The sequence below is a fragment of the Pseudorasbora parva genome, chromosome 14, assembly GCF_024679245.1.
Source record: "Pseudorasbora parva isolate DD20220531a chromosome 14, ASM2467924v1, whole genome shotgun sequence".
Lineage (NCBI taxonomy): Eukaryota > Metazoa > Chordata > Actinopteri > Cypriniformes > Gobionidae > Pseudorasbora > Pseudorasbora parva.
Genome location: NC_090185.1, coordinates 18,487,574 through 18,512,040, shown reverse-complemented (window position 1 = coordinate 18,512,040; position 24,467 = coordinate 18,487,574). Strand labels below are relative to the sequence as shown.

Below are 24,467 nucleotides of genomic sequence, written 5' to 3'. Positions count from 1 at the left end.
TGACAGCTGTGTAGTGGTTGTTGTCATAGAGACAAGGCATTAGAAAAAGTGCAGAAAGCGATTATTGAGGGGGGAAATTGCTCACATTTCTATGTGTTGAAATTATGAGCCAAATATAGTTTCGAAAAAAGTTTATCAAAAAAAAAAAAAAAAAAAAAAAAAAAATTAATACAAAACGCTTGAACACGCACCTTCAAGCATTTCCTTCCCAATTAAAACAAGATACATTAAAACACATTAACATTTAACACATTTAACATTTGTTTTAAAATCGCATTTGAAATATTTTAAATGTTTAAGATAAATAATTTAATCTTTATAATGCTACACAACATATTTGTTTGAAAAAAGTTACATTCTTATTGTAGCCTAAACCTTCATTTCAGTTTCGTTTTCAGTTGCCTCAAAATAGCAACGCAAATGTGCGCAAATACATTTGCTATTTAAACAACGCGCTGGATGTGAAAATGATAACTGCGTCGGGCTGAAGTGAAACTAGCTAAAAACGCTTGCGTCGTGCCTGGCACCACATTGCCCTGGGTATATGCAGTGCCGTTTCTAGGCATAGGCAAACTAGGCGGTCGCCTAGGGCACCAACAGCTGGGGGGCGCCAGTGAGCCCCCGTCCCAACAAGATTTTTTAGTTATTTCATATATATTTTATTATTAATATTTCGTACTTTTGCTATTTCGAGGCATTATGATTAGTTGCGATTATTGGAGTGAAGTCGCCATGGTGATAGTGGCGCTGCGGTAATGGCTGACGGACCACACGCCATGCTCATTTATTTAAAGGGGGGGGTGAAACAGTCAGTTTCAGTCAATCTCATGTCAATCTTGAGTACCTATAGAGTAGTATTGCATCCTTCATATCTCCGAAAAGTCTTTAGTTTTATTATATTTATAAAAGAAAGATAGGCTGTACCGAGTCTTTCCGGAAAAAAACGAGCGCCTGGAGGTGTATTGTGTGGGCGGAGCTAAAGAATGATGAGTGCAGCTCTCATGGAGAAGAAAACGCTACCCTATCAGATTCAACTAATACATATATGATCCAGAATCAGATCCGGAGGCTGAAATAAATTGAACAGAGGAAGCAACAACAGCAGGACGTCCGGCCTGTCAACATTTGTGTGTGTTTACTCACAGTTTATGAGGACATGATTCGGTTTATGGACTATTGTATGCGACTAAACCTTAGCAGTAGCAAGCAAAACAGTTTTGCACGTCAGACTAGTGTAACGTTATAGAACAACAATGGAGTCCGTTAGCGCATTTGAATGACGAAGCACGCTTTGTGAGAACGCTAGGTTTATGTTTGGGTGGTTTTACTGACACCTATATTGGTCAGCTAAACAAATGTATTTAAACACACACCATAGATTGCATGCTCCATTGATTAATTAACTATACACGATCGTGCCGTTTACTGATGTTTACTCACGCGACGATAGCCAACAACAGACATTTGAAGCAGTTTTACTCACCGCCTACTTCCAAAGCAGGACCGAACCTTTATCGCTGGGACCGCTCCGTCAAAAACACACTACTTTGGTATGATTTGGAAAAGGGAAGATTTGGTTGGGGGGATGTGCAAGATATGAATCTTGCCTAGGGTGCCAGAAAGGCTAGAAACGGCCCTGGGTATATGATAGGGCCCGTAATATGCACGCATGAACATGAAACATGCATGCGCAACAGCTGTTTTCACAAATTCGTATGGTTTTTGTTTACATGGAGACGGTAAGGCCGTGCATCAACCAAAACGTTTTTAGCCAGCTGAAAACGCTAAACGCTCTGCTGAAAATGCCTTACTGTGGGCGTTTGAGAGCATTTTGGCAGTGCAGCATTTTTTTAATGTTATTTTTTCAGCATTCACTTTTTTTTACGTGTTCTGATTTTACAGTTTGTTTCTGTATTGATTCTATATAAAAATGTTGATACAATATTTGCTGTGGCTCTTATTTTAAATTATTTGTTTCCATTATTATGCTGGTTGCTGTCATCTGTTGACGTTGTAGAAAGTGGAGGTTGGTTGGTGTTGCATTTGTCCCGCCCCTTCTCCACTGTGATTGGACAACTGGGTAAAAAGTGACAGTGATAAGCGCTGCATTTTACTTAAAGTTGAAAATGATTTAACTCTCGGTGATCAGTAAAAAAAAAAAAAAAAAAAAACACATTGAAAACAACTAGAAAAATACGCCAGCCGCATTAAAACAACGCTTTGTTGGACACACGGCCTAAAGGCATCGTTTTCAAAACCTTGCACCTTGACACCCGTTTTCAAAAGCGTGTGCTTTTAGGCCCCCAAAATGCTGTTGTTGTGTAAAAGAATGGCCAAAATGCATAAAAAGTAAAAAAAAAAAAAAAAAAGTCCTGTAAAACATACCCTTAGAATCAGCTTCCTCACATGGCAATGACCTCTTCCCCTTTAGCCAATCAGTCTGAAGCTTTCTCTCGTATCCTGGCAACCATCTGGAATGTTCCCCTGCATCTCCCGCTGTGTGGCCTTGCCTCATCGCAGAAAGCTCTCAGTGTCAGCTGCCTATTGTGATGCATAATGCATTGCTGGAACGTTTAATTAACCTAATTTTGCAATGGATGCCTGTGACAGACGATTATGTCATCAGAATGATACATCCAGTTGATCATTAGCAGGAATGCTAGCTTATTAAAAGGAGCGAATAAGAAGAGCGTCGCATTACAGCAAATCAGACAAAAGAGTCTTTTTCTTTACAAACAAAACAATCATGAGAAGGGTTGTGTTTTGTTTTTGTGTGAAAGAAAACAAGAATGTTGGTTGTTTTCTTTGGTGGAGGGATTTCTGTCCAACCTTTTCATTTGCTTTTCCATTTCTGCCACTTGTTTTGCATCTGCGCTTGAATTTCAGCCTCGATCTGAGGTCTATGCGAAGGATGCGGGGGAAAAAAACAGAAAACTGCTTTGGAGATTGGTCCTCCTTTGCTTCTCGAGAAGTTTTACTCCTCAGAGAGTCCTCAACGCTTTGAATTCACCAACATGAAAAGACTCCATTAGATGATGAAGAAAACGTCTTTTTTAAAACTTAAAGCCTAATATTTCAATAGAAGACACCTTTAAGTCGCTCCTCAGTTCATTTATTCATTAAAGAAGATACATTTTATTCTTTCTCACAGAAGTTCAGCTTTGAGTGAATCTCATAAAAAATGCCCACATAACTTTTAATTTTCGTAAGGTGTCCTGATGTTTTACTTAGGTTTTTTTTTATTGCTGGACATTATTAAAATATCTTTAATAATAATAATTTTCATTACATTAAAAAATATTTGTAGCGAAACTGTGCTTCTTCAGCTCTGCAGCATATTTTGAATGATTATGATGGATGCAATACTGGACCCACTGGTGGGACGCAGCGTTGAATTGGTTAAATGTCATGGCCTGGACATTTTTTTGAAGTGTCCATTGTGTAGTGAGATTCACCTTTATTATAATATAGGCAAAAGTATCTTTTTAAAGGGATAGTTAACCCAAAAATGCAAAGTTCTGTCATCGTTTACTCATTCAAGTTGTTCCAAACCTGTATGAATTTCTTTGTTCTGCTGTACACAATGGAAAATATTTGGAATGTTTGTAACCAAGCCGATCTCGGCAGCCACTGACTACCAAGTAGGAGTCAATGGGGGCCAAGACAAACATTCTTCCAAATATCTTCCTTTGTGTTCATACAGGTTTGGAACACATTGAGGGTGAGTAACTGATGACAGAATTTTGACTTTTGTGTGAACCATCCACTTAACTTGAGACAACACATACCGTCTAACTTCAAAGAGTGTGCGATGAAGATGAAAGAAAGACCCAAGGGGATATTTGTCAATTTCCTCAGATTCTAGCCGTAACAAATCTTGTCGGCGATAAGGCATGTAGACAACGCAAACAATAAAATCAAACACATCAGAGCCCTTGACACCATGAAAAGACTTAAATATTTGCTAACAAGATTGTTCTCTTTAAGTTGAAAACACTTCACAGCCAATTCCACAGTCTTGTAAACAGGTTTTTTTGAGTAACAGTAATTGCCTGTATTTGATTTATTATTTATAAAACTATTGTTAAAAAAATATATATGAAGGGTTCAAATGTTATTTAAAATATTAAGCAAATTAACTGCCATACTTCAGTTAGAATATATTGCACCTAACATTTTAACTAAGCTTAAAGCTAATTTTTCAAAAATACAATCATTTTCTCACACTCTTCTTCCGGTATGATTTTCTTTCTATTGACGATTAGTAAATATTTTTGTAAGGAGTGTGAGTGTGTCAAGCTTCAAAAGTAAGAAAAAAACAAACAAACATTTCATACAATTAGTACTTAATGTGACTCGTGTTGCTTAAAAATAATGCCATAAAACTATGGCCTAACAATAACAATAAAACAATAAAAGTGTTGGATACACACATTATTCTGAACAGGTGTTTTGTGTCATACTTGTTATTATATTGTTTAATTTAGCACAGCTGCAATGCTGTATGGACCATTTAGCATCCAGGACTGGTAACCATTTCTTCATAAATGATACAGAATTTGCTTCTGATTTGATGTGTTTGATCGGCATTTATGGCTTCATGATTCTAGTCGTTGCGCTTTTCTACTTTAATTATGATCTTAAAAAAATCAATCTAGGTTATATAGTGGCCATTCAACTTTCTGCAAGCTTGTAATTAATTTAGCAATTTAAATATAGTGTAAATTGATTTTTCACAGTCAGCTCTATTGAAGTGCTTAGAGATGCAGAAAGCCGCTGAGCGGACTGCAAAACACACACACACACACACACACACACACACACACACACACACACACACACACACACACACACACACACACACACACAAATCTAATGATTTAAATCCTTAGTGGTTGTATAAAAGCTTGACAGAGTTAACAGTATCTAGAGAATTAGCACTTCTATACTGATTTAACATTTTAACCTGTATATCACTATGCAAGCCTGTTTCTAAATATGACAGTGATAATTGCGAGAAATAAAATCAGTTGCAATGACAGTTGCAGTAACAAGAAATGCATTCTCAATTGTGTGATAGTTGCATGAACAAAATGACGTTGTAATTGTGATATACACTGATCAGGCATAACATGATATGATCCTAATATTGTGTTGGTCCTCCTTTTGCTGCCATAACAGCCCTGACCTGTCGAGGCATGGACTCCGATAGACCCCTGTAGGTGTGCTGTGGTCTCTGGTAATGCTTAGGTAGGTGGTACATGTCAAAGTAACATCCACATGGATGGCAGCATGGGCACCCTGACTGGTCTGTAGTTATGCAGCCCCATATGCAACAAACTGTGATGCACTGTGTATTCTGACACCTTTCAATCAGAACCAGCATTAACTTATTGAGCAATTTGAGCTACAGTAGCTCTTCTGATTAGACCACATTGGCCAGCCTTCGCTCCCCACGTGCATCAATGAGCCTTGGCTGCCCATGACCCTGTCGCCGGTTCACCACTGTTCTTTCCTTGGACCACTTTTGATTGACACTGACCACTGCACACCGGGAACACCCTAAAAGAGCAGTTTGGGAAATGCTCTGACCCAGGTGTCAAGCCATCACAATTTAGGACTTGTCAAAGTCGTTTAAATCCTTACACTTGCCTTTTTTTCTTCTAACACATCAACTTTGATGTTTAAACGTTCACTTGCTGCCTAATATATCCCACCAACCAAAAGGTGCTGTGATGAGATAATCAATGTTTGCCACTTCACCTGTCAGTGGTCATAATGTTATGCCTGATCAGTGTATATAGTCAATAACAGTAAAATGAAGTTACAATTATGAGATATATAGTCGCAATTATGAAAAATAGACACGGTAAAATAAAATTTTGTTGCATTTTTTGACAAATTTTCAAACCTATGAAAATGTTTATGAACAGTATGAAAAGTCTATTGTGATTTTTTTTTTTGCAAGAGATATACTGTTGCAATCATAAGAAAGTCTCAACAAATAGAGGAATAGAAGTCACGCTTGTCAGATATAAAATGCACTTTGAGAAAGTTGTAATATTTAGAACCTGTTGTACTGACTAAAAATTAAACCACAATTTGAGAAATTATAAAAATTGTCGCAATAAAGAGGGAGCAGACAAATCTAAAAACAACATTCTCTCAATTTACAGCTGCTTTATTGAATCCATGGGAACAACATGGGACAGCATGTTTTATATGTTTTCGTGCTAAACATTTGGCTGCAACTAAGACAATGTGTGAATTATAACTTTTCAAACAGTCACTCTCAAAGAGCTAACACAAAAACAAGTTATAAATGTGTGACAGAAATCTCAATCACAGATATACATACATATATTTGCTTTTTTCCCTACATGCTGTTACAATAAACAGCATAAAATCTCCTTGACATGTACAGGACGTAAAAGAAATGATTGTTAAACCAACAAAAAAGATTGTATATCAGGTACAAAAAAATATAAATGAAGAACAAAAGAGAGAAAAAATCATCAGTCATAAATAAAATCACGCCATGATCTATTCATTTATTCATCTGACTGCATTTGTTTCTCGGCAAAACCACTGAATGAATGACTCGCGATTGAAACTAAAGCAACACTGCGATGTAATACCTAGTACGGGGTGCGACATCTGGTCTCTCAAAAGCAAACGAGGACAAATTTAGCAGAAGCTTAAAAAGATGAAACGCATGAACCACAGTCTGAACTTACTATCTCATTAACGCACTATATGCACTTTCCTCTCAGTTTGTGGCGTTTCCAGTGTCTAGTAAGACTTATCCATCTTCCTCCTTTTGCAAAACCGACGCAAAAACAAATAAAGATCATGAATAAAAATCATTGCATTTGGCAACAAACCACAGAGCGGCTGGACCAAGACAAACGTGGGTAAATGTGACGTCACAAAATAGACCTTCGTTTTTAGAAACGAACAGATGAAATCGTGAAAAACGTGATTGTAAAAATTTCCTTTGTGCCATCCGATATAAAAATATAGATATCACAAAGAACAAAACTGATAAAAACGCCTTCAGAAATCTCAAAAAATAGCTACACTTTAAACACTCTGTGTTTTGGCTTTAATGGCTTGCCGTATGCCCTTTTATGGATGTGGGCGGGTACAGGACGTCTTCGCGTCCATTGGATTGAGGTAAACTCACAGCTGGCGGTGACATAGAAAAGTGTTGCAAGTTCAGCAGTCTTCCGAGGTGATGTGGATTCTGCGAGGACTGTGAGGAGGCGGAGCTAAATGGCGAAGTCATCCTGAGGGGCGGGGCTAAAGGCGGAGCTTCGAAGCAAGTCGAGGCAATTGACAAGGATAAGGGTACCGGTGAGGTGTTTCCAGCGTTTGGTGATGGGATTCTTCATCCGGTCCAGGCCCATGTGCAGTTCGTGGATGACATCGCGGTAGCTGTCGCCAATCTGAGCGGCCCACGTCAGCAGGAAGTCGTACGCTGGTTTCCACATGGCCTGGAATTATGAGATAAATGTAAATGGCTACATTTTTGATTGAACTCACGAATGTTAACTGTTCTCTTTCGTATTTAAAAAGAGGATTTATGTCCTCACCTCACTGTCCACCATCCCGGTTTTGTCTCTGTGTGGAGCCTCATAGGCCTCCATTTGTTGCTTTGATACATGGGCGAGTTTTTCGGCGAGGTCCCTCCAGCGAGGAGCCACTTCCACTGCCGTCGTCAGCAACACAAAGTCCATGATGAGCCGGGCCACTAAACCCTGACAATCGATTTTCAGAAGAGCCTGGGTAAGAGACAAAAAGAAAGAAACATTATATTAAATTAGTCCTATTGTGCTTTTTTTACATAATTCAACTTAGTGTGTAATGTTGCCGTTTGAGCATGAAAAATGTCTGCAACGTTACAAAGTCACTCCAAAGGGAGTTATTCTCCAAGCACTGTTTCTAAACTCCCCGAAACGCCTCAATTGTAGTCAAATTGATTTTTCTTTTAAGAACAAACATGTAACAATATTTCTCATTTAAATAATTCCCACTCACAAACAAGGGGGAGGGGCCTGGTTGAGTTTCTTTTGTGTTTTGAAACTCGGCTATGGTACATGTCGTGACATTTCAGAAACACGCTTTCTGAAACGGTTGACCAATCACAACACACTGGTCCAGCAACCAATCAGAGCACACTGCACATTTCAGAAGGAGGGGTTTCATAGACACAGGAACTTAACAGAGCGTTACAGACAGCCTGTGAAGAGAGGTGCTGCAACAGGTGCTGTCAAATATATGATTTTTTTTGTTTGTTTGTTGGACATTCAAGCATGAAAAGTTCTAGAAGACCCCCCCAAAAAAACAAAATCAAAACTTTTTAAAAGGGGATAATTCCCCTTTAATCACAGAATCAAAGTTCAAATGCTTTAGAAGAGTTTAAATGTCCACAAACATACAACAGAACCAATATAGGGCAAAAACCTCATCTTTATGACCTTTAGGCCGTGTGTCCACCATAGTGTTGTCACGATACCAAAATTATGACTTCGATACGATACCAGACTAAAATATCGATATATTGATACTAAATCGATACCACAGTAAAAAAAAAAAAAAAAAAAAAAAAAAAAAAAAGATAAGATGCTTAATATGACAACTGAACTTGTTATTATTGTTATTTTTTACTAAAAATTCATGTGGCCAGCATGTTCCTTAGGGTTGGGCATCATTTTGATTTGAACAATTATTGATCAATTGATCAATTACTATTAAAATTATCTCACAAATTTTTGCTATCTCAATGTATTTTTTACAATGGGGTAACATAATTGTGTTGCAATAGCTTACACACAGCACAAGAAAGCTTGATTTCAAATGGTAAATTGAATTTAAAAAGACGAGTATACAGTAATAAAATAAGAACAAATAAACAGATTACAAACAATAGCACAAATAAATGCAATAGAATAGAAGATACAAATTAAATAGACTGCTTTATTTTTTCAGGTATAAATTTTTTCAGGTAGGTCTAACATTTAGATAAGAAACTGAATAAAAAAATGCATAGTAATTACATTTAAAACAACATTGGATAATGTTCTTTGTAAAAAATTAAATAGTGTACAGATGAAACTATTAAAGTTACACAAGTTGATCAGTCAAGAGCAGTTGATCGTCTGTCTTTTTGTAGTTTGAATAACAAATGACTGCGGTCCCTTTAAGACTAGCGGACGCATGGATCCTCCTGTTACTCGTTCTTCCTGAACTGTTTGCGACTGTGTTTACGTTAATACTCTTCCAGATGTGCACTGATAGTTCTTTGAGTGTATTTGACCAATAATATGCTGGAAAAAGAAGCAAATGTTTGCACTTGTATCATGTCAGAGGCGGCTTTATTAGGGTAGGCTGTGTGTGTGCGCTTCAGATGTGAGCACGAAATCTGCGGGGATTAGTAGAATTAATTTATGTGCAATTCCGCGCGAAATTCAGACCGATCACACACTAACACTAACACACTGTCATGAGGAAAAAGTCCAGCAGAACGCGCGTTCGCCGTGCTCAGAGGTTAACCGGGCTGAGTGAGAATATGCCGGTGTGTGTCAACTCGCTGACGGTCGGAGAGGAGAGCGCAGCTGGTATCGATACTGTAAAAACTGAGAATCGTATCGTTTCAGATATTCCAGTATCGATATATATCGAAATATCGATATTTTTGACAACACTAGTCCACCAAAGTGTTTTTTCACGCTGCTGGCTGGCGTTTTCAATTTTTTTCAATGAGAGCGCCGCGTTTTTAGAACGCCTGGAGCGCACCGAGGCGCTGAGCGAGTATTTCATGCTCACGTGCTGAGCGTTTTTTGCTAGTCGCCGAGAGTTGAAGAATGTTCAACTTTGAGTAAAACTCAACACTGTCACTTTTCACCCAGCCGTCCAATCACAGTGGAGGAGGGACGGGACAAACGCAACACAGACCAACTGCCACATTCTGCGTGTCGTCATCAGATGACAACAAGCAAATAATAACGGAATAAAATGATTTAAAACAAAAGCCAGAGCAAATACTTTACATTGTATCTGCAATTTTATATAGAATCAATACAGGAACAAACTACCTGTGAAATTAGAAAGAATTCCGCTGATTCTCCGTATCATAACAACAAGCAGAGTCTGAACTGAGGAGAAAAAAACGCTGCCTGCCAAAACGCTCTCAAACGCTCACATCGAGGTGTTTTCAGCTGAGCGCCTAGCGTTTTCAGCTGGCTAACAACGCTTTGGTGGACACACGGCCTTATACAAAGTTTGAAATATTGATCTGCAATTATGCCAGTATTTTAAGTCAGATCTTACCCTAAAGGTTTGTGTTCTTTTAATTTAATGTTTCACAAGCTCTACTATTACCAGTAGTGCTGCCCTCTGGCCCTGCATAAAATGTTCATCATATCATATAATTAGTTCTTATTAGAGAACTTCATTAAAAGTTATTAGGATGTCTCTAGTTTCTATATGGTGATATTTAAAAAAAATGACTGGAAATCTTTCTAGAGCCATATTAATACATAGCAATGTATTGACTCGCAAAGGGCTGGGAGGTATGTCATGACTCATGAGGTTGTTAACTTCTGCAGTTAAGCATATATATATATATATATATATATATATATATATATATATATATATATATATATATATATATATATATATATATATATATATATTCGATTTAAATATAATGTGAAAGCAAGTGGCAAGCTTATTTATGCAAAAAAGCTTAAATTAAACCACGCAAGTTAAAAACAGGCAATAATAACAATCACACAGACCCACATATACGTAGTGTTAGAGATTAGACACTCTTCTCCACGACTGCCTTATTTCTAAATCCAATTTTGCACGACACACGATCCTCCTAGCGCACACACTATAGAGATTGATCTAGCCTCCCATAGGAGAAGAAATCAAACTGATGTGAAGGCAAATGCGTTTTAAAACAATGCCCATGTGTGACAGTAGTACAACAGTAGGCTATACACAGTCATAAAGAACGCATGGATAAGGTAAGACAAAAATGCAAGGTCAGGAATTTGTGCTCTCTGCAGCCTCTACGGATGAGTGACTGAACCCTTCAGAGGACCCGACCGACCCCGTTTCCTGCCACACACACACACAAACACAGCAATGTTTGGAATGAGACGGGACCCCTGGGGTCCAGCAGAATGGAGTGGTAATCCCCTCTCTCTTTCATGCTTGATGCCGAAGAAGGGAAGAGAGGAAAGAAAAACACAACTAGAGCCGGGGGAGAATCTCAGTGAGACGATAACTTAAGATGTGTACAATCATGAGAACGGCCGCACACATCCCGTCTCCCTGTTGGGTAAATAAAGTCAATGACTTCCTTTTCAATGCTTGATGGGGAGACGCTGTACATGTATAAGTGAGACGAGGGAGGTGGAAGCTTCCGGAACAGGGGAGTATTGCTTCAAAAGCGTGATAAAGCTGTGAGGAGACTTTAGATTTATTCCCCTGCAGCACTGAGAGTTATTTTGTTTAAAGGACAAATTGATATTCTTTACAGACTCGATAAGAAGAAACTACAGAAAGATTCATAAAATATAAATCTGAAAGGACAGGCACTGTAGTTTGAGAGACAAAAAACAAGCATATATCTACAAAAACGTATCAGTGCGAAAAGTCAAAAGTGCACTATGTAACTTTTTCCGTCCGCTAGAGGGCGCTTTTTCAAAACAAATGCATAGTTTGATGACGGCAAGTTTGAGCGCAGTATCTTGGGACATGTGGTCTTCACCCCACAGCCGGCGGAAAAGAATCAGGATAGGACTCGGGCAAAAATCACGTTCATGGATGTGATTATTAACGTTACTGTAGTATGAAGCGGAGCAGGGGCGAGTGTTGTGGAGCTGAGCAAGGCCACTGGAGCGATTGTTGATAAGATGAATAAAAGTACAGCATGCGGCTGTACTTTTATTATGCCACAGTCGCCGGCGCCGTTTCCGGTTTTCCGGTCATGAGTATGAGGTAACGCAGCTCTGTTTATTATATTAGATACATTTGAGTGAGTTGAAAATTATGTTGTGACATTACTCTGTGCGGTTGTTCAGCGGCTGCTATGACACTTGTCAAATTTCTGCCAAATAAAATCGGTAACCGAGGGTAACGCAGATATGACGCAGTTGACAGACTCCCTCAGACCTCCCTGTTCCTTGGTTAAAATAGCCATTTTCTTACGATTTACAAATAGTTGGAAACATTATGAGATATTGTAAGTATTCAACTGAACAAAATATATAACACTGGCCTAATTATTTTGTAATATTTTACTGACATTTTTTTTACACCTTTAACTATATACAATTGCATAATATAACTAAATTGAGATTTTTATTCAGAAAAACTTATGTCATGTTTATGCTCACACAGACATTTTATAAATATATGGACGTATTGAAAATATCTATTTATTTTAATATACAGTATATATATATATATATATATATATATATATATATATATATATATATATATAGTTATTATAAATATACAAATATTTATATAATTATACAATCCTAATTTTATAAAATTATTATTAAGATTATTGTAATTAAATAAAATGGTGTGCGTGTGTGTGTGTGCGTGCGTGTGTGTGTGTGTGTGTGTGTGTGTGTGTGTGTGTGTGTGTGTGTGTGTGTGTCTCAAATGTAATACAGCACCCACACATCATTTATTTAGAATAGATGAAAATTGCTTTTTCAGAAAACCATTATTATTATTGCATTTATATAAAGACAATTTTCATCCTGAGGTTATATGCATATATGTTTTTATACATGCAAATATTGCTTTGACAGTACCTGACACCACAGGATGCAAATAGACTTATGTATGACTGCAGTAACGCTTTTCTGAAAAAGCAATTTCCATCAGTTTTTCCCCCCTCCATCTTCTCTCCACATTTCTTTGTCTGTTCCATTTTTTGCACACTTTATTTTGAATGCGGCCGATCCACGCCTGATCTTTCACACAAATGCCCTCGCTGCGTTCACGGCCAGAGAGAAGAATCTCTTTTTGGATCTGTTGAGAGCACTCAGGAGGTCTGCTGATTCCTGACATTTGGGATGAGATGGCAAAATGTCACAGTCATTAGAGGGAAAAATACGTTCAGCTGAACAGCCAGGGTAATTTTCTTTCTTGCCAAATTGCTCGGTAATTTATTATTGTTGGAAGGCTCACTTCGCATAAATGTTCACAAGAAATGCACAGGGTTGCATTACTGCTAACAACACCTCCAGATAACCTTTAATGAATGACAGATGAGTCTTCCAGCTAATTACTTGCAAATATATAAAATTGCCAGTGGCATTTGCATAATCTCTGCAACATACATAGTAAATCTTTCTAAACAGTAAGGTCTGTATGTTTTTTGATCCGATTTGTAAGACTCAAGACTTCAGAGTGCACTGACCACTCCACATCTGATTCACTAAAAATAATTGGCTCATACGAGTCATTCATTTAGGAATCAGATTACATCTCCTTCATAAGAGTAATTCATTAGGCACTGTATTTCTTTGATTCACTAAAAATAATTGCCTCATAAGACTCTAAGACCTAGCCTGACAAACCAGACCCACATCAAGATGTTTGGTCTGGAAACTCACCATTGACAGGGCTCAATCCGAGGGGCGGGATAAACGGTTGTCTTTCAAACTCCCTCTGCACGCGATAGGATAGAGCTACAACCAACCAGAGCAACGAAGGTGAAGCAGAGCTAGCTGTAGATTAAACTTTTCGCCATCACATCTTCGCTTTTTAAGAATGGCTTCAGTGCTTTTCCATGTTCTTTTCTCCGAGAAAAGCTTAACTCCAAGTCTTCCAGAGTCGCGGTCAAAGCTGATTCGAAAGACCGCCGTTCTCCAGCTTCTGTGTTTACTAGTAGCACACAAGCGCAACTTCTGTTAATTATTATTATTATTAGCCATTATTATGTTAAGACCCGCCCACCGACTCTCTACACGATGTGATTGGCCTGACCAGAGTGTGGCGTTTACAGCTCAGAAGTGTACTGAGAGTTTCAAGACGACACTTGCGGCAGATTAGATTTGCTGCCGCTAGGGTGCGTCTAGATTTCTAGGCTATCTAAGACCCAAGACCTTTTGGAATTGTACTTGCACTTAGAATGATTGTTTAAGCTATACTGTGTTTTGATTCATAAAAAAGATCTGGTTTAAAAGAATCAGTAGTTTGGATACTAAACAAGTGTTTTTGATTTGCTAATAAAAAATCATCATAAGAGTCGTTCATCATAAAGAATTTTGATTTGCTAAAAACAGCTTCCTTAAAGGGTTTGTTCACCCATAAATGAAAACTCAGTCATCATTTACTCATCCTCAAGTTGTTCCAAACCTGTATGAATTTATTTCTTCTGCTGAACACATAAGAAGATACCAAACCACTTTTAGCACTTTGAGATTTTGTTTAATATAAAGTGCATTATAAATAAAATGTATTATTATTATTATTATTATTAAACCAGGCTCAGGGTTCCATTGACTTCCATAGGATGAAAAGAAAACTAAAACAAATGGAAGTCCATCAACTTTTGTATTACCGAAATTCTTCTAAATAACTTATTTTGTTTTCAGCAGAAGAAGAAAACAAAATCATACAACTTGAAGTATGAATAAATGATAGAATTTTCATTTTTGGGTAAACCATCCCTTTAATAGACATTCTTTATCCTAACTTGTCACACTGTTTATCTTTAAATCACTATAAAGAATCAACTCGAGTCATTCCTTCTTGAATCAGGCTACACCAGTTGCACTTTTGTTTTGATTCACTAAAATTCATTACGAATCATATCACCAGACCAAGCTCTATTTAAGATTGAACATTGGTCTAGGAAGTCTGTTCTGTATATTTTACTGCACAAGGAGCGTGATCAGCAGGCATTATTCAAATGACTCTATATGCAATTGGATAGTCCTTCAACCAATCAGATCACAAGAGGCGTGATCAACAGGCAACAGCCTTTTACAGTCTATGGCAGTGACCCATCGTTTCACTATCTGTCATCATGTTAAACCCGCCAAAAGCGCGCCAGGTGGATAAGCCAGTCTGTCATTGGTTCCCGCAAAAGTGTAACAGAAGAAGTAGAAATTAATGTACAGGTTTCCAGACTGAGTTGCCGGGCGAAATCAAATAAGATTAGGCAGATAAGGCTGGGTTTACCCAGTCTAAATCATAGGAGCAATCGCTCTGAAATTGGAATACATTGTTTATGTGTTTCGATCCAGTAAAAAGAACTGATTCAACAGATTCATTAGTCTACTATCATTTGTTCAGGAATAAGACAACATACATGCTGTATGCATGGGGTCCTTTGTCGATCCTCTTCCCCTCTCTCCATCCTATGATTTCCCGTCAAATCTCTACTGCCCTATCCAATAAAGGCACAAAAAGGCAAAAAAAAATAAAAAAAATAAAAAATAATAATAATAATAATAATTTTTGCTTCGTAAGAGTCATTCCTTTAGGTCCCGTACTACACTGGTTGAGCTATAAAATTAGCAATTCATTTAAGAGTAATTAGTTTGGGAATCAAACTACAGTTGTTGCGCTGTATGTCATTGATTTGCTAAAAAAAAAAAAAATCTTGTTCATATAAATCGTTTGTACACCAATTATGTCGTCAAGAGTTGGACCACGCAGGACTGTTTCTGGATCTGAACAGTAATGTTAAAGACTGTCGGTGGTATTCATTACCATACCCTCATCAAAGAACAACCGACTCCCACTATGAATGAGTCTCCAATGGTTCTTTACTCCAAGTCAGAAAGAAATGGGTGGCTTTAAAATGCATGGTTTATTTATTGTTTGAATGTGTCTAGTCAGTCGAAGTTTGAGCGTCTATTTCCAGAGATGTTTTGGTGAACTGCCACTCTCTGAATAGACTTGTATTTATGCATTCACTTCCTGAGTCTTTCCGAATTGAACTGTATACACAAATGGGAAGAATGTTTCAGGCTCTAAAATGTTTGTTTTACTAACAAGAGCATAAAGAGTATCCAGTACTCACAACTCACAAAAATGAGGTTAAAAAACCATGAAAGCATAATTGATTGGATGTTTTGGTATAAAGACTTGGGAAAAGCGAACATGCAAATTTAATTAGATGTCTGCTAAAGCATAAACGGCTTTCTATCCGTCTTTCTGATTAAAATCTGACTTGCAGAGTCTGAATTATAACATCACCTCACTAGAAAACCCATCCAGAATCCAGACAGGAATGTAAAGTCCAAACTGGAGTGTGGTTGGAATGTAACACGAGCAATACAGACGCATCCAGTTGGACCAGAATACCTCCTGAATTACCTGGTTAATAAGAAAATGATGAATCGTGAAGGAACGGGACCACAGGCATGATCAGAATTCTTGTGCCTATCCATCACAAAGGAATGTTCCGGAATTAGAACACGGAACATTCCGGAGGCCAGCAGGCCACCTGTTCGGAATGTGACCCTTTTAATAAGGGCAAAATGAATGTTGCTGTTCGGAATTAAGCAAATATCAGAACTCTATGCATATGAATAAACTGCCTTGTAGCCATTACCACAGTTATTGAAGTCAAACAAAATATATGTGCAGATGCCAAGCTCAATAAGATGCTGCAATACACAAACAAAAAGATGATTGGATTTGAGATGGTGTAGTCATGTAGGCAAATATCTGAGGGGATATTCAGATATTGAGGTGAAATTCAAATTTGGAATTTGGGATGGTGAGGTTGTGTAGGCAAATATCTGACGTGGAATCCAAAGCCTTGCCAATACAAAGAGAACACTTGTTTTTAAAGTGTCCATATTATGATTTTTCGAATATTACCTGTCATGTAGTGTGTGATATAGCCGTGTGTGAATGTAAAAGCTCTGCAAAGTTTTAAATATCAAAGTGCACGACAAATAAAGTTTTGATTCTGAACTGCTAAAATGAGTTGTCAGCAATTCCAGTCTCATTTCTGTAATATCCCTATGTAGGTTTGTAATGCCAACCTGTGTTCTTCATTGGCTGCCAACGCACAATAGCCCTTTTCAGACAGCAATCCTGGAAAATTACCGTAAAATTACACAATGGCTTATCCGGTAAATACACAACAGCATATCGGAACCAAAATACCGGTAAAGTCTGTGATGACAATAATCGGAATGACGGAAACACAGATACTTCATCCACCAGGATGAGAAATGGGACCCACTTTATCAATGCAAAGGAATGCAGGAAGTGCTGCACAGGGTGTAAGATCTCGGTGCTCTTTGGTTGTGTAGGATAATTAAGTTTAAATGCAAAAGTAGTCCAAGGCACTCGATGGGTATATTGAGAAGGTTAAAAAGCCTTTATTTTTTCATGGCTTAAACATTTAAAAAATTGGTGACAGAGACACCTATGTGTCTCTGTCACCAATTTTTTAAATGTTTAAGCCATGAAAAAATAAAGGCTTTTTAACCTTCTCAATATACCCATCGAGTGCCTTGGACTACTTTTGCATTGGGACCCACTTTATATTAGGTGGCCTTGTACTTTTTCATTTTCATTAATTCTTTGATACAATGCACTTATTGTGTACATACATGTTTTTACATTGTACTTACATTTAAAAATACTTATATGTAATTACATCTGTAATTCATTTCTGTAGTTACATTTGTAATTACATAGTTGGCACTTCCCTTACCCCTAACCCTACCCTTAAACTGACCCACACCACCACACCTGTCCCTAACTTTACCCGTATCCACCTCAATATCAGCAAAGGTGTTTTGCAATACAATTTGAACACAGTAAGTACATTGTACTTATTTTTTAATGCAAGTACATTGTACTTAAGGCCACCTAATATAAAGTGGGGCCGAGAAATGATTTGGTTTATTATTGTTTTGGTTTATTTTAGTATTTTAGTTTAAAAAATGTTTTTACTTCTGAGTGACAGGTGTAAGGGGATAATCAGAATGCAGTTTGTACTATGTTCTGTAAAAGAACGTGCAACCACTGTAAAAAAAAGTCAATAAAAGTAGGGCTGTATAAATTTGAAGAAATTTTCTGTATTGGTTTTTTACAGGTGTTTAACATGAATTACACAATGCATTAGTTTGTGTTTTAAGGGTTAACGGAAATTTCAATACTTTTATTTGCAGTTACTGTAGTATGCAATAACCGTGGAACCGCAGCGGGCTAATGAATGAAAAAAAAAAAATCTCAAACATCTGTCTGGTGCATGCATGTTTACGGAAAACCGCTAAAAACAGTGGAATTCACCATAAACAGCTTTATAATTAGCCTAAAGTACAGTAAACGTCAGCATATTTTGACCTTGTAAATGCTCATACCGGCAAGCTCAATTCTTTGTTCACACACACTGCATCATACCGGTAATTTACTGGTGATGTTACAATTTCTCATAATGGTAAACTGCCACAACCGATTTACTGGTAAGGTCCTGTTCAGACGTGATCTCTTAACTAGAGATTTACCGATAATAATCTTTACAGATATTTCCCCCATTATTTAAGCCTTTTTCATAATCGGGTATCAGTTTTGAAATATTGCATTAAGCGATTAATGGTGCCATGTTGGAGAGGCTGCTCACACATAATATATTAAGATTTATTTAGCGTTTCCATGGTTTCTACAAAATAAAATGGAAATCGAGGGTATGTCGTCATTGATAGGTGACGCACGGACATGGTCAGTGTCCTGGTTAAAATTGCCTTTTTCTCGGGATTTAAACATTCTTGGAAACATTTGGGATAATGTAAGTACGCAACAAAATATATAACAGTTCTACTGGTTTTTGTATATTTTTAATCCAAAAATCTTACATATTGTGCCTTTAATATTACTGCTGTTGTAATAAATAAGATGCAACTAGAAGAACTAAGCTACACTAAAGTAGCAATGATTTATTTATTCAGACGGTTTAGAATGTTTTAATATTGTTTTTTTTTTACATGCTTTATTTGTTACCTATTTGTTTACCTGATCAAAGCTGTTATTTAAAAAAGACACTTTAGTTACAGTGCTCTATTTTTAGCACTCTTTCAGACTCCACTATTAGATCTGTGTGTTTTGTATGCAAAGAGAGTGAAATTAAAGAAATTACAGTATTGAAAAAGGTGGTAAATTAACTGGATAAATATTGGTTCTGTATATTGTTCATGAGGCACAAACAATGCAAATAATCAGTATCGGTTAATATATATATATATATATATATATATATATATATATATATATATATATATATATATAAATCAATATCAGTCGATCTCTACCCTTTAACGGTAATTTACGGGTAAATACTGTATGTTTGAAATACACTTAAATTGTAGCTGAGACCTGGAAGAGTTAGGTTTGTGTTGCAGACATGCAAAGACTAACTGCAAAGACACATTGCATGCACTTCAAAAGGATGAGGACTCGAGTTTGAGTTGATATGGGGAAACAGACACCATTGTTACTGTTAGTTTTACTGTGTATAAAGGGTGTTGAGGAGCCTCCAGAGCTGAAATTCATATATTTAATGGTTGTTTTGTTTCCGACGCACGCTTTAAGCAAAAGAGCAGCTCAATTGACCAGATTCAGAATATGCTACCCGCCCTATTTCTGCTACATAAATAGTATATGTATATATATATATATATATATATATATATATATATATATATATATATATATATACACATACATACACCGATACAAACATATTGGCAAGCTGAAAGACTGAGCTGGAGCTGACGACTGAAGTAGTCCTTCAGTTCCATGAGAAACTTCCAGGTCTGAGGGACTCAGACCTGAAAGTGTGATTGAAACCAATTTCAGGTTTTACAGGAAAGTTCAAATCACTAAAAAAAAAACATTAAGGGTGTCGGAATAGTGGCTGAAAGGTGACAATAAGAGACACGCTCTCAAATGGGATTGCCGAACCACTCACCCTCGGCATAATATCGTCCACTTTCTCCGGAGACAAGCTGACGGGAATGACGGGCAGATGAAATTGACCTGTGAGCTTAGGAATGGTGGCATCTCATTTTCTACAGTTTAGATGCCTGCTGTGGCTTCCCGCGTTTCGGTAGTTTAGAGAGATGGGAAGCAAAAAAAGATGGAAAGAAAAGAAACAGCAGGGAGGGAGGCAAGCCGATGAGTGGGAGGAAGACGAAAGATTTTCTTTCTTAGTTGTAAAACTGAATAAAATGAACCTGCCAAGGATTTTCTATCTCTCTAGTGACAAGAATAATGAGAAGAGCTTTATTTTCTAGTTGAAAGGCTTTTTGCCTGTGCGGGAGAATGTATAATATCAGATTTGTTCTGCTTTCTGACCAACAAATTACAAGAATAGTTCACCCAAAAATGACAATTCATCACTTACTCACCCTCATGTCTTTCTGAATTAAATTAGAAAAAAAAAAAAAAAAATAGAACAGAATAATTTTAACTAGTGACCTTTTCGGTTGTATTCACTATATACATTTCTATTACTTTTAAATGTTAAATGACTTTCAGAACTTTAGATTTTAGGTTTAGGTTCAAACTGCAGCTTCAAATATTTTCATGATAACAAAAATGTCATTTTTTTATATGTAACTCATAATTTTTTGATCAATCATTCCAAAGCTGAATCTATGTTTGCAGTTTACTTTTGTGTCCAGCTGACTCCCTCCCATTAACTTTAATTTAAGTGATGGATGGGACGACGCCTCAATCATTCAATTACCAAGTGATACATCACGGCATCTATCATGCCGTGGAAAACGAATCATAGCTGCTGGATTTATCTTGGACTCCCTTGGAATCCTCCTATTAGCTGGTTTCCCCTGTCATCAGATAGATTACACCTGCCAAAATCAACCGCTGGCAACACAAGACACCCGGATCAGACAGATCTGACTGAGAGCCGCCCATGAGGTAAAGGTGGTTTGTAGTCTGCGGGGTTAAGGATATAAATTTACGGAAAACGTCTGCTGTCAGAACTCACTGTGAGGAGGGAAAAAGTAACTCTAGGAAAAGAATGACCCCTGTCGACTGGACTGGCCTGATCTCAGTTGTAAGATGTTATTTATTAGGTAAGGTCTTGATAACATGGTGATATATTTCAGCAATAATGCCAACTGATTTTGAATCGTTCATGCAGCAGTGCGGTTAGCATAAGTCAGTCTTGGAATGCAGTTCTGAAAAGGTTAGTGTGATGAATGTTAATTGGACTTGCTAACCCATTTGAGCTACGAGACTGAGAGAATCGGTACTTATATGAGTCATTAAAAATATGAACAGCAAACCACTCAAGCAAGTCTGTATAGCTAAACAGAGCCAATTGCCTTTAAGATACAACATATTTTCCCATGCAAATGTAGTAGTTGGATCAATGCTTATATGAATCACACACACACACACACGCGCACACACGCACACAACGTCAGTATTTAAGGTGCACTATGTAACATTTTTTCAGTAAAATATTAAAAAAATCATTAGGCCAATGTTTTATATTTTGTTTAGTTGATTAACCAAGGAACCGGGACGTGCGAGGGAGTCGCCTGTCAGTTGCGTCTTATCTGCGTTACCCTCAGTTTCTGGTTTTATTCGGCAGAAATGCTTTACTCTTAGCAGTGTCACACAGAGGAAATTCATAAAATTATTTTCAACTCACTCAAATGTAATATGATAAACGGAGCTGCGTTACCTCATACTCATGACTGGAAAAGCGGAAGTGGAAATCTTATTCCGCCGCATGCTAGGCGTTGCATTTATCTTATCAAAAATCGCTCCAGCGGCCTTGCTCAGCTCCACAACACTCGTCCCTGCTCTCATACTACAGTAATGTTAATAATCACATCCATCAACATGATTTCTGCCTGAGTCCTATCCCAATTCTTTTCCACCGGCTGTGAGGTGAAAACCACATGTCCCAAGATTCTGCGCTCAAACTTGGCATCATCAAACTACACCTTTGTTTTGAATAGGTGACCTCTAGTGGTTAAAAAGTTACATAGTGCACCTTTAATAATTAAATACTAATAATAATTTAAAAAACGACTTTAGCATCTAGCTACATTTCTTTAATATTCTTTATTTCTTAACAGGGTGAAATCCTTTCATTTTTTAATGATCTAAATCTAAGAAATAAACATTTTGACTTGTTGCCAACACAACGACACTTATGCTCAAATCATGCTACAAATGTATAATTGCGCGTGAACAATTATAAACACGTAAACACGCACGCGCGCCCTCGGATCAGTCGGATGTAGTGGTGTACAAGAGGTAAAAACGATATAAATACTGTTTGTTTTCTCACACAAACCGCTCGTTTCGTGTCTTAGGCCATCAGTGTGTACTTACGATGGGGGATTGTTTAATTTGGACTTCTCTGTGTATGCTCTTTGAGGTGGTGACCATAGACCTGCATTATGTGAGGCACAGACAAGAGCAGTTTGACCTAAAATTATCAAAATTGAAACTACTGGGGAAACAAATACTCCTACATGCCCATGAGGTAAGCTAAAACATATCAAAATTTAATTTCAAAGTGAACTATCCCTTTAAGACAGGCGTCCCAAAACTTTTTGGCAATATAGTGTATACACATATTTTCTAGCATTAAACTTAAGATATAATTTTATCTATCATATCAATTTCTTTCTAAATTACGCATACACACAAACACAATGGGAAATTTGAACTGAAAAACAATACACATATGTACACTTCGACAATTTACTGGAAATACTATATAATACCATGTGAGCGCCTTGCATTTATCATTTAGAATCAACAAATTCTAATCTTACATACTATTGTGAACAGATAGTATGCAAATTAGAATGCGAGTAGGTGAGAGGGAGTGCAAAGTTTCAGCTTTTCCCTTTGAAACTCAATAGAGCTAAATGATACTGTTGAATAGTAGAGTAGTGGACAAAAAGCGCCAATATACTACTTCCACTCACAATAAAGGACTGTAAAATGAGTTTTGCGGTTATGTTCTAACAGCCAAAAGAAAATAATCTAATTTTAGTTATGCTACCAGAGGGCAGGGAGAGGTGAAGGTCATGTTTCACATTGATTTTTAAAGAAGCATGTAAAATGTGTCCCACCACACCATGGCTATTTGAGAAAAATGTCAGGGCTCAGCTCAGCCAGTCCTCAGGCAAAAGCTGCTGGAAATCTCTTAGAAATGCATTATTTAACCCTTAGGGGCAGAAATGGCCAATTTAAACCAGACAAACAGACAAACTGTCAGTAAATTGATATAAAATATGCTATTTAGAAATAGCTAGAATTATCCAAGTGCAAAAAAAGAAGAAGAAAATATTAAACAAACGTAAATATGCTATCTTACCACAAAACGATTTTATTGTGACTACAGTGACATTTACACAAAGAAGCCACACCGAGCCCAAACCAGGTGGCTCACTGTTAGCTGGTGATAACCCCAGTTCTGCCCACCCCAAATGTTTAAACCAAGCACATTTAAAAATGTCTCAGTTTAGTTTGTTTTCTTTACTAGGCTGGTGGCCTTGGAGTGCCCCCCTGCTGTTTGGTGTTATTTTAGGAGTGTTTAGATATGGCTGAGGCTGCTGCCAAGCTCTTTTGAGTGTTTGGAAGCTTCCAGATGCCTAGCCAACCACCTAGCATGCACGCTTTAAAAAGCACCACTTGCTGAGTAAAGGTGGAAAGCTGCCATTTGACTTGACAAAACTTGGCTTAATAGGAAAAGTCATACATTTATGGATTTAGGCTAAGCACATTTGTGAGTGTGGAATGCTGACTGTAAGTTAGGATACAGAGGCAGCATCCAGAACTTTTAAATCACAATACCGAGGGGTATTAGCTTGAAAGACCTATAAATTGCTACGCTAAGCTTAAGAGCTGGCCTGGCAGACTTAACACTGAGCAAAATTTCTTCCATCTCATTGTTTGTACAGCTCAAAATGTCACCAGGCTCAGAAGTATTGGCCGTAATTACCGAACTCAAAAAGACAAATCACTAAATAATAGCAAGAGCGAGGCAAGGAAAGGCCGCGCGTCCATCAGGGACTGCAGGCTGCAATTTCAAAATCGATTCACAACCACAGAAGACAATCGGCTAGCCTCTGACGTCAGGCCTTGGGAATAATAGCCTCATCTCCACTTGATAAATGTGTCAGCACTAGAAGCACTGCAGGGAAACAATGATGAAGCTCCCTCTCAGCCAGCAGAAACATAAGCAGAAACACTATGAAAGAAACGCGAATGATTGTTGAGGTATAACAGCCGCTTACCGCCCACTCAAGTCTTGAATAATTTAACTTTAACAAAAGCACTGGCTGTTGTGGAGGGAACGATCAAATGAAGATTCCTGCCAGGGATATATTACTTTAACACCGAGGCCAGGGAACAGTCAGACCTTCAAAAATAACTAGCAAAGTGGCAAAACT

General features: G+C 37.5%; 1 protein-coding gene across 2 annotated transcripts in view; it reads right to left on the bottom strand.

Moving 5' to 3' along the window:
• Positions 1-6,174: 6,174 nt before the first annotated feature.
• The window catches only part of sh3bp4a (SH3-domain binding protein 4a), a 42,467-nt gene continuing 24,174 nt past the window's right edge, over positions 6,175-24,467 (bottom strand). For both annotated transcript variants that reach the window (XM_067415737.1, XM_067415736.1), the window contains exons 4-5: positions 7,596-7,784; positions 6,175-7,496 (exon numbers count right to left, since the gene is read on the bottom strand). In XM_067415737.1, coding sequence (XP_067271838.1) covers positions 7,272-7,496; positions 7,596-7,784 — 414 coding nt within the window. In that variant the 3' untranslated portion in view covers positions 6,175-7,271. The remainder of the gene's footprint in view (positions 7,497-7,595; positions 7,785-24,467) is intronic.